Genomic DNA, 11,788 nt, shown 5'->3' on the forward strand with positions numbered 1-11,788 from the left:
TACACTTGCCAGGTCTTTTTCCCCCCAGTTCCTTAGTACTGATGAACCAAAAAACAATGTATTAACTTATTACCATTTACAAATAAAGACTTAATGGATTGTTGTAAAAACACTTTATTATTTATTGGTATATAACTGACCTATAAAGTATTATTTATAAATTGTAATGCCTTTATAGTGTTATTTTTTAGACACAAAAGGCTGTACAAAGTTATCAGATAAAAAATATAACATACAAAGCAGTAATCTACATAAAGAAATATGAAGCTTTATACAGCCAGTGGAGGGAACTTTTAACAACAAAGATCAGATGTTCTTCTTTTGTTACCAACTGATTGGAGGTTAATGGATAAATGTTCCACTGTAATGGTTTATTAACTGTATTAGCTGATGGGGAGCCGTATGGGCGCGGTAAATGTGTATATTTAGTGGATGTAATTATGTGTTATACAGGCTGAATCGAGTGTTATGTATGGATCATTCATAGAAAAAGAGGCGAGTCTGGATCCTGCTGCGTCTACTGGAAGAGGCTGCAGTCACGTGGTCAGAAACGTCAACGTCGAAATGGCAGCCTCGTGTTGAGGGTCCGAGCTGTTAACGTGAAGCGCTTCGTTTCCTCAACAAGAGTCACATTTTACCAGGCGAAACGACCCGGTATGTCTCCAGTATTTTTCTGACTGCATGTGGGGGTGGCGGGGGGGGACTTCATCGTTAGCGTTAGATAGAGGAGCGTCGAGACGTGGACTGTGTTTCACATGAAGGAAAACTCGCTGTGTCTGTAGCAGAAGCTGAGGCCGAAACATTGTTCTCCCAGTGTTTCCAGTGCTTAAGTTATCAAGCAATTTCACATTCTTGCCGCGGAGCTACGACTCGCTATCGCAACCACTGACGCCCCTCAACGACGAGACAATGAATGAAGCAGTTTTTGTTTGTTATGGTTGGCCTGTTGATAACAATGATGTGTGAAAGAAAAAAATGCCCGTCGACCCTGCTAAACACTGCACCCGTCGTAGTTTTCTCATAATATAGGAAGCCTTTGTTTAATTTTATTGTAGCTAGTAACCTATTCGGTTAAGCTATTGAAACCAATGGATGCCAAATTGTAAACAACAATCGCATGCGGAGCAGTCAGCCAATCAGAGAGCTCATCGCTGAAGAAGACTGTAACCTGATTGGTGGGCTGGTTTCACATCGAGTAATACTGCACTGTACTATGATAGGGACATTACAACACACACAATTCACTTGTGTTTTAAATTTATTGCAGGGCCAATTAAACTATCCTATTAATATTTAACTGAGACTCGTGTGACAGTTGCTTTGTCAGCATGTCACAGAGGGTTAAAGAGAGTCCAGGTGACTGGACTGTGACTTTGAGCTCCACGTTATACTCAGGTAACACACGTCGATCACTATCTTGCTCCAGTCACCTGAAGTTAACATGGCTTCCCAAAAGTCAGGTAATCTTAATGTGGGTTTTAAAATTAAAATCAATAAGGGGAACTCATTAGTGTTTTTTGTCTAAATGATTGCCAATTACTGTTTCTGGAGATCAAACCAATTGCTTTCATGCTTTAATGCAAACATTAACAGTTTTCCTCTCAACTTTTTACAATTAACTCATCCGTTGTTTACCTGCATGTTGAGTGCGCTGTTGCTCTGTAAGAAGTTAATTAAAGTCTGTATTTACTATGTTGTGTTCTTTCTCCATTTAGACAAAGTCATGTCTCCAAAGATCACAGGAGAGCTGCTCAGGCAGCTTCGCCAGGTTATGAAGAATTGCAAATACTTCGCTGAGCCTATACAGGCCTACATAATCCCCTCAGGAGATGCACACCAGGTGAGTGAGATCTTTCACATACACACAACAACATGTATTTTCTGCATTTATACATGAGAGCTTTACCGCAGTCATTCTTAAACATAAACTAAGACACACATGTACACACTCACAGTAGTACAGCTGCTATTCCTACCTTTCTTCAGGGCTTAAAGTTATCTGGCATAGATCAGTTTTAAATTCATATAATAATTAATTCAAATACTTTTACGTATTTCCTCCTTGACAAATTTTCAGGCTCACAAGTCTTATCTTGCTTTAATCCCTGCTTTCTTACTCCGTGTGTATCTTGATTCTTCACTTCTGATCGTCTTGTCTGACCTTCGTAATTAATTGTAGCCCTTTGCCCAGGGCTCCTCCCTTTTCCCTCTCCATGTACGAGCCATGATGTGAGAAGAGCAGCAAAGGTGGCATTTAAAATGTCTGACTGGTTGCTGGCCACTTTGCACTGATTGTTAATGAAGCTGATCTCTCCCCTTGTCTGTCTGTCTCTTTCTGCCCCTGGTCGTGTTGTAGAGTGAATACATCGCACCCTGTGACTGCAGGCGTGAATTTATCTGTGGATTCAATGGCTCTGCAGGTATGCTTTGTGTGTGCATTGCAAACTATATGTGAGCGTATTTTAAAAGTAAGGGGTCACATCAAGTTCAAATCTTAGTGGGCAAACTAGAAACCAAAACCTTGATTCCATTGTAGATAATGTGATACACAAACTTGCAGGGACATCCGGCTTGTATTGTCTTGTTGACTTATTCATGGTAAGCCAGATCCCCAAACATCTTGTTTGATATCAGTTAAGTTAGAACACTAGATGATGCCCTGATAGTGACTCAGAACTGGCTGAACAGCTTTTACTTTAGTGTCTCACTATAAAAGTCATAGTAATAGTAACTTTTCCAATATAAGTCTGCTTGTGTAGTTTCTATCTATTCAATAAACTGGATCCAATATAGCATCTGTGGAGGTGTGTGTGATTTGTGATTTGTGATTTGTGATTTGTGATGTGCAGGTACAGCCATTGTCACAGAGCAGTATGCTGCAATGTGGACAGATGGGCGTTATTTCCTCCAGGCCAGCCAGCAGATGGACAACAACTGGACCCTGATGAAGATGGGTAATTTACAACTTGATATATTTGTTAATGACAATAAAAAGCACCTCTTTTTAATGTTATGTAGGTTACAAACAAAAGTACTAAGAGTTAAGCTCCGATTTTTTTGTAGATATTTTTGAGCAGTTGCACTTATTTTATAAGTGATGTAAGTGTAAGATTTGCAACTTCAGAACCTGTAATGAAATAAACTCTCAGCATCAAACAGATGATAAGGCATGGCTGACAGCTTGTCTATGTCTGAATGTTTTGACCTAATCTTAGAATAAAAATGGAAAGTAAGATAGTCCTGTTTATGTCTGCTCTTTGACCTACAGACCTACAAATAAATCCTCAAAGATACTTCATGTTCAACAATGCTATCAGTCACACGCACGTAACACCTCCTTATCTTTGGTGTTAAATCTGCTTGTTTTTTCTAATCTTATATAGGACTGAAGGAGACACCCTCTCAGGAGGACTGGCTGATCAGCATCCTGCCAGAAAACTCCAAAGTGGGAGTTGATCCTTGGATTATCGCTGCTGGTACATTATGCTTCCATTTTTCATCAAGCAGTGTGAACGCTGTATTCTGTATAGCAAGGAATATGCTCCAGTTTACAAAAATTGCAATTTGCTTCAATTTAAAATGTAAAATAAAAAAATCTCAATTTTAAATCCTGTTTTTTGCATCCTGCAGAACCGTAAACTCCTAATGGCTTCCTTGTTGTTCATATGTTAAAATATAGTTTAAAAAAAAAAACATTTCTTATGTATCTGAACCAAAACCTTTCTTATGTTGTATATCAGACCAGTGGAAGAACATGTCCAAGGCGCTGAATGGTGCAGGCCACTCTCTGGTGGCGGTGCAGCAAAACATGATTGATGCAGTGTGGCCTGACCGCCCAGAAAGACCCAGCACACAGCTCCGTACTTTGGGATTGGATTACACTGGTCAGTGCAACACTGGATTAACACTGTCATTACATTTAACATTATTTAATATTTTTTATCAAAGATACAGAAAGCCATAGTTATGATTGTAGAATAAATCATGCTGTAGTTGTGATTGCACCACTTTTAGATGATAGTTTGACAAAATTGTTTCTTTCCAATGTTACTAGAAGTACCGTTTTTTTGAGGAAAATCAATTCAGTGCTATACCATGTTGCTATCACCCTGCAGGTATTTCCTGGCAAGACAAGATTACAGCGCTGAGAGGCAAGATGACAGAGAGGAAAATCACCTGGTTTGTTGCCACAGCGTTGGACGAGATTGCATGTACGACTTAATATTTCAGAAGTACTAATTAGTGTCATTACCTCTGCCTAGAATGTAAATAAAGACAGTCATGAGGCGTTATGAACTTTAATCTAACTAACGTGTAGATTTTTTTAAAAAGAAGTAGAAAAAAAGAAAGATTTTTCCTCTTTTTGTGGTAATTTAAAAAAATCTCTATGGCAGACAGCAATGAGCAGCAATAGATTGCATAAAGTAAACATAGGAATATATTGAAGTACATTTACTAAGAGAGTCACATTTGTATTTAGGTACAGTACTTTAGTCGATACACTTTGTTATTGTCCAACCAGTTCAACAACAGATTGAAATCTCATCCCTGGTGTGTAAGAGTAGTGTTTTTCAAGCCCAGGGCTATGGTTGGAAATATGCAAAACATATCAGGCGGGGCTGGTGAAGTTACAACTATAACTGAAGTGATCACAGAGTGAAAGGCCTTTTTGAGGACCTTCATGTTAATGTAAAGTTGTTTTTTAGCTATTGCAGTATAACACAAGCGGCAGCCATACCCAATTTTGTTCCTGTTACATAAGTCCGTTTTGATACACGATCACGATTCAAGGACCCAGGGATGCACAGGTGTCCCTCTAAATGCCTGTTTGAGCATCTTGTTAACCGTCCCTAATGAGCTCTTGTTTCTGATTGTTTCGTCTGAGAGTTCATGTTAATTAGAGCAATGCTGATTTTGATTGTCATCAGGTAGCATTTAGACTAAAGGGTCCCTCCCAATGGGCGTTAAAGGGGATTTGTTCAGGCATCCACAGTGGATGACTGATGGTCTAATAACAACATTGATATTTAACACCAACTCATTTATGTGGAGGTTTCAGGGACATATTTCATATCAGAGCATTTTACTATACTGTACACTATATTTACTTTACTATACTATTTTATATACCAAACTATCAAAAGAGTGACTGTTGTTGGTATGTTTGAACTTGCCATTTGAAGTTACTCTCAGCTTCTCATGTATAGAAGTCACATATGAAGCTCTGCTTGCAGAAAATAGAGAGATTTACTGCCCATGCTAGACACTTTTTTCAACAATGTCATTATTTAATTAAACTTACATTTGAGTCTTTAATGTTTCTAAATGTTTTTAATTATACTATTTAATTGTTTCCTTTTCTCAGGGCTTTTCAACCTCCGTGGTGCAGACATTGAGTACAACCCAGTTTTCTTCGTATATACCATTGTGGGCTTGAACACAATAAGGTAATGACCTACAACATGATACAGCAGTATACTGGTTTGATCAGTGACCTCTTGATTAATGTTTAATCAGATAATGAACAATACTCCCAAATGCAATATACATATAAGTCCTTTAACTCTTGGCAGTGCACCACAGTATGTAAAAATAAATCAGCATTAGCAATAAACATGTACTCAAGAATGAAAACTAAAGATGATGTGGTGATGATGATAGAGGTAAAGTAATGCTGATACTTTACCTCTTAGATACCAGTAACATACAATCATTTTGGTGATATTTACTGAAGTTTTAGCACACAGTTCAGGACACACATGGCATATACTACAGGCCAAACACAGTAGGACTGAACAGACTGTGTATATCCTGCACTAGGAACCAGAATAGGAAATTGCGTTTTAGCGAATGGTGTTAATAAATCTCTTTTGCACTGATATTATTTTAATGCTTTTCCATTGCTTTTTGATAAATGCATTCTCAATTAACATTACAATAAATTTCATTCTACTCTCCAATCTCCTTTTCCTGTCCTAATCAGCTAATTGGCACCTTGAAGTCTGGTCTGCATTCTGTTTTATTATATACTTTATTTCTAATCAAAAACATTTTTTACCTTTTATTCTACATATCATTTCTAAAAAAAGAAAAAGAAAACTGCCACAGGCTTAGTAAAAGTTATGTTTTTCAGTGGTTACATTTATAATGAATTGGTGAATAAATAAACAAATTGTACACAACATGGTGCATTTTACTTTGTTTCCCAGTTTATTTATAATTTCATGAGCCTTTTTAGAACTTTCAAGGTAATTTGGGTAGAGTGATCATATTTACTGTTATTACCTATTTATGCACAAAATATCTCCCTGGCACAAAAAGACAATATATCTTCACTTTTTTACTGAACTATCTCTTCCTGTCTGCAGGCTTTTTGTAGACCTGAAGCGTCTTTCTGATCCTGCATTGAGAGAGCACCTGCAGCTGGACTCTCCCAGCAAGCCTGAGCTGACAGTCCAGACATTCCCATACGAGTCTGTCTACACTGAGCTGCAGGCCATCGGCGCGGCACTCTGCCCCAAGGACAAAGTGTGGATCTGTGACAAGGCCAGTTGTGCTCTCACACAGGTCATCCCCAAGGTGAGAGAGCGCTGCTAAGCGCACAGAAAAAATATAGGAGCGTTAATCAGTTTAGATTGTGTTTTACCGCTGCCATTGTTCCTAGAAGTTCAAATGATGTACAATCTTACTCAATAAACTTGTATTGCAGTTTGGCGTGTGAGAAGACAGAGATATAAATTCTCAGGCATCTCAGTGTCAGGATCATTATGTGGTACAGTCTTACAATTATATAGTTGCCTTTGTTTTCAACAGGTTAAACCAGTAATGCACAACATTTCAGCCACTTTTTAAAACCATTTTAGATCGGCATCAATTTTTCTTGGAACAATACAACGCTTGAAATATTTTGAATCTAGAAATGTAGACATATTTTATTGTTACGTTAATTTTAAGGTCACATCAGTTTCATTTCAAACTTTTGATCATTTTGAACAAATGATTTCCTTCATGATCTATCCCAGGATCACAGGACTCCAATTCCCTACACTCCACTCTGCCTCGCCAAGGCTGTTAAGAACCCTTCGGAGATTCAAGGCATGAAAATGGCCCATGTAAGAACCTTTAGCTGATTGTAAAATGAGTAGTGGACATCTTTTACGAGTTTATGATATCTTCATAAGCTGTCTGACTGTCTGTCTATTGACATCCCTCATTAAAAATGTTGTGTTATGGGCCCTTCTCCCAACAGATCAAGGATGCAGTTGCCCTTTGTGAACTCTTTGCTTGGTTGGAAAAGGAGGTAATTCAATTCTGCTTCCCAGGCTCTACATATTTATATTCATAAGAGAAAAGAACCGATTCCTCCGGTCTGTGTCACTCAGTTTCTACTGGGCTTTAAGGAAAACATCAAATAAGGCTTTAAAAGGGATATAAAAATGAATAAAATAGCACACATCTTATTTTGTATGATGTACAGTATATTAATCAATAAGCCTCAGTTCTCTATTTCGCCTAAATATTTTGTGTACTGAGTAAACACCTGATGTGGATATTTTTCATTGGTATTGTCTGTTATTATTATCATGTTTTATTTTGATTTAGTACCCTGAAACTTCCCAATTTTATATTCTTGTATTCCAGGAAACACATCTTCAATGGTTACTGGAATATCACTGATTATATATCAAAATGAGCATGGACACTAGGTGTTCAGGTGGAGGTTTTTATGTTCCTCAGTTTTCTCTTGAACTTCAGAGCGTACAAGTGTTGATTTTATTGCGTCTGTGGTTGTGTTTTATAGATTCCAAAAGGCACTGTGACTGAGATCTCTGCTGCTGATAAGGCTGAAGAATTACGCAGGTGTTTTTTAAAATGTTTTCATGCGGTTTTAGAAAGCATTTTGGTTTTCCTTGTTAGTGTGATAAGTTGATCCGGTTTAACTTCATGTCAGCTTTCATACTTGATGTGTGAATGATGAAAGAGTTTGAAAGATGTGTGTAAGTGAAGTGTGCATTGATAAAGACTATTCTGGACTTCTGTCCCCCTCTACTGGATATTGAGGTAAAACAACACGCTGGCAAAATACTGCCGTATTTTCAGTGTGCTGCTTTTTGACCAAGAGTAATAGTTTTTACTTTGACTGTGTAATTTTTTTCCATTATTTTTTGTTTTTGATCAATAGAAACTTTTTTTTTCTTAATGACACTGATCACTGATTTTGAAATGTGATCAACTCATGCACTTGTGTAATTTTAGGTACATTCTTTTTCAGTCAACAGAAACATTTTGTCGGCCTCAGTTTCCCCACAATTTCCAGCGTTGGTCCAAATGGAGCAATCATACATTACAGGTCAGTTTTTGGAACTATATGTTTAATAAAAATGTTTTTTTTAGTCCGTAGTACAAGTTGACTTGTACTATCTGTATTCATGCCTTTGTTTTCTTTTTTTCCCTATAGACCGCTGCCTGAAACCAACAGAACTCTGTCCATGAATGAAGTTTACCTGATAGACTCTGGAGCTCAGTACATGTATGTATCTATCATGTCCAGGTGTGGTGTGGCTTGCATGTTTCAGTTCAGACAATCACCTTCCTGCCCAGTAATGCCAGAACACAGACAACAGGAATAACCTGCATTTTGTGCAATACATCCTTATTTTATGCATCTTAACTTATAATTGTATTACTTTAACCAACAATCCAGTAGATGGGTGATAAAACAGTGCTGATAACCTGACACTGAACCGTGTCTGTTCTTTGGCAGAGATGGGACCACAGACGTCACACGCACCATGCACTTTGGGACCCCATCGGCTTTTGAGAAGGTACTTCTTATATTTGAGTGGGCATTTTTTGTATTTTCAGGGCCAATTCCTTATGCTATATAAAATATTCTTTTATTGAACTTGCAAAAAATAATTAGAACAGTTTAATTTTGCATTTACTAAATTAATCCCAATCCTGATATTGATTATATTTTTCTTTTTATTCCTCCAGGAATGCTTTACCTATGTACTGAAAGGTCACATAGCTGTCAGTGCTGCTGTTTTCCCCAACGGAACCAAAGGTGCAGACCTCTGCCCTGAGATTACCTCATCAAATGTTTAAATTTCATTTTCACTTTTCCAGTGCTCAGATATACCTGGGACTAAGGATTACATTAGAAATGTGCAAAAACAAAAGTTGACTTTTTAGTGCAACGCTAAATATTGCATTAAACAAAGTGTAATCGCTACATTCAAGTCTCCATTCACTCTCCAGGCCACCTGTTGGATTCATTTGCCCGGGCCGCCCTGTGGGAGTCGGGGCTGGACTACCTCCACGGTACGGGTCATGGTGTGGGCTGCTTCCTCAACGTCCATGAAGGGCCCTGTGGCATTAGCTACAAGACTTTTGCTGATGAACCTCTGGAGGCCGGCATGATCGTCAGTGATGGTATGAGATATATTGTATTTTCTCCCTTAAGAGTAACAATGTCTGGCCATCAGTATAGTCCTTATTATCAACACACTGATGTGTTTTTCATATTGCAGAAGTAAACTACAGGTCACACATAAATGTTACTTTACTTCTGATTGATTGAGCCGACTACAGGCATAACCTAAATGCCACCAGTGCTACAAGAGCAGGGCATCATTAACCAAATCTTCACTGGTGTCGTAAATGGCTTCAGGCAGCACTGCAGGAATGAGCAATAGATTGCATCTGTTTCTTTTCTTCCTCAATACAGTGCAGTCAAAAAGGCAAACTGATGCAGCTACACAAACATAGTTTTAGAACTCATTCCCCTCTGGAGGTAGAAATACTGTCTTTTGATCAGTATTATTTCTTTGCAGAAGTTAAAAAATACATTTATAGGTTCACCTCAGCTCTCCCCTTTTCTGTTTGTTTATGTTCTAAATTTTCATCTCATTTGTCTTTTTTTTCTAGAGCCTGGGTACTATGAAGATGGAGCTTTCGGCATTCGTATTGAAAACGTGGTCCTTGTTGTACCAGCTAAGACCAAAGTAGGTCCTTTTACTAGACCCAAATCACATGGAAAATCAAAAACTCAACTCTAATACTCAATAAGGTGTAGTATTAGTTGTATTTCTAAGGAAAACTGTTGTGTTTTTGTTCTCTTGTCTGTGTCCAGTACAACTACAGAAACAGAGGCAGCCTGACGTTTGAGCCCCTCACTCTGGTCCCTATCCAAGTCAAGATGATGAACACAGAGCTGCTCACTCAGAAGGACGTAAGGGATATCCAGTGTATCATTTAACAAAAGACAAATTCACCCTTGTGTATTTAAAAATGAATCTCAAAAGCATTTTTATTGGAAATGTTGTAAACACATTGCTTCAAATATAACAGCAGCCTACTTTCTGCTAGCCTACTTTACATTCTGTAAGAGATTATAAAATGAGAAAAGTGAGAAATAGGCAAAATTTAGCGTCATTTCTAAATAAACATTTAAACATTTGATAATATGTAGCTATTCCTAGTACATTATTTACTACTTTTCAACTTGTAGAGGAGTCTGTTAAGGTTTTGCAGCCCTTGACACTCTCTTCTCTGTCCTGCAGCGAGACTGGGTGGACGAGTACCACAGGAAGTGTCGGGAGGTGGTTGGAGCCGAGCTGGAGAGGCAGGGCAGGAAGGAAGCTCTGGAGTGGCTGATCAGAGAGACCCAGCCAATCGCCTGAGGACTGACCCTCGTGCAATCCAATTGTTTTGCCTTGGAGTACTGTATGATCAATTCCTCTGCCGTGAGAATCGTTTGTATTTTTCTCATCTTTCTGTGTGTCTCACACTCGGCTTCTTTTGTACAGCACATTGTATCAGCTGTTTTATTAAAGATCATTCAAAATCAGAAGAAAACTTTCCTGTTGTGTACGATTTTCAGTATTAAAAAATGATCAGCTGACAGTCTCAAGTTCAGCCAATCAGAAAATCTGTTTTAGGTTATCCACTGGGATTTTGTAACTGCTTTGTAACACAAATGCTGTGGAATTTTCTTAAGTTGTATAAAGTCTTTTATGTGAGGTGAAAAAATAATGAGGATTGTGTATGACAACATCACTATGTAGTAATTCAGCACTATCCAAATAAAAATTGAAAGAGTACTTCTACAGTGTGCTTAATTTGACCATCTTTTAAGTTAAGATCTTCATCCACCTGTGGGGAAATATACTTTAAACCATGCTGCACTTATGTCCAGTGATGTCTAAACAGCTATTATCATTATGGCAGCTGGATGGTTTAATATCATTACACATCTGTTTGCTGTTGTTAAAACAGAAACAAGAAAACTTGAATTTGAAACAAACTGCAGTTATTATGTAAGAAGAATTTTAAGGTTTAAAAGAGTACTCCAGTTTTTTTGTATTGCACTTTTATAAAACTAAATGACTTACAAATTGCAGATTAAAATAAGAATAGCAGAGGAGAAGGCCAAGATATGTTGCCTTTTAATCTTTAGTGTGGTTCAAGCTCCAAAATCAGATTGGATTCTACAGTTCCAACAATGCAGCTCAATAGCTGGTGAACACCTGCATCTTTTAAACTTCCAGGTTGGAGGCTTCCCGTTATGAATTTGTAGTCTACAAATTGTAGACTACGCTGATTTAACCCTGATGACATCACTATTTTTCTCTTGATGAGAAGTAAACTGAATTTCCTGTGTAAAATTGGCCCTTAAGTGCTCCTTTAATGACCTGTACATGGTGACATAACTTTTGATAGACACAGCTGTACAGGTCAGACCTTTCAGATTCAGGACAAGTCCCCCAAATTTCTCTCTCACACC

The 11,788-nt window shown here is 37.9% G+C and overlaps 1 protein-coding gene across 1 annotated transcript; it reads left to right on the forward strand.

The window, feature by feature from the left end:
- The first annotated feature begins 551 nt into the window (after positions 1–551).
- On the forward strand, positions 552–11,105 carry xpnpep1 (X-prolyl aminopeptidase (aminopeptidase P) 1, soluble). The gene is made up of 20 exons (XM_062436374.1): positions 552–654; positions 1,716–1,840; positions 2,357–2,420; positions 2,850–2,954; positions 3,384–3,476; positions 3,741–3,884; positions 4,116–4,211; positions 5,366–5,447; positions 6,369–6,579; positions 7,023–7,112; positions 7,250–7,300; positions 7,802–7,860; positions 8,273–8,350; positions 8,459–8,530; positions 8,765–8,825; positions 8,998–9,067; positions 9,262–9,435; positions 9,931–10,007; positions 10,136–10,234; positions 10,566–11,105. Exons 2-20 carry the CDS (start codon positions 1,724–1,726, stop codon positions 10,683–10,685), a joined length of 1,863 nt encoding a protein of 620 aa, XP_062292358.1. The 5' UTR covers positions 552–654; positions 1,716–1,723; the 3' UTR covers positions 10,686–11,105.
- Positions 11,106–11,788: the final 683 nt, after the last annotated feature.

Source organism: Scomber scombrus, chromosome 2 (genome assembly GCF_963691925.1).
Source record: "Scomber scombrus chromosome 2, fScoSco1.1, whole genome shotgun sequence".
NCBI lineage: Eukaryota > Metazoa > Chordata > Actinopteri > Scombriformes > Scombridae > Scomber > Scomber scombrus.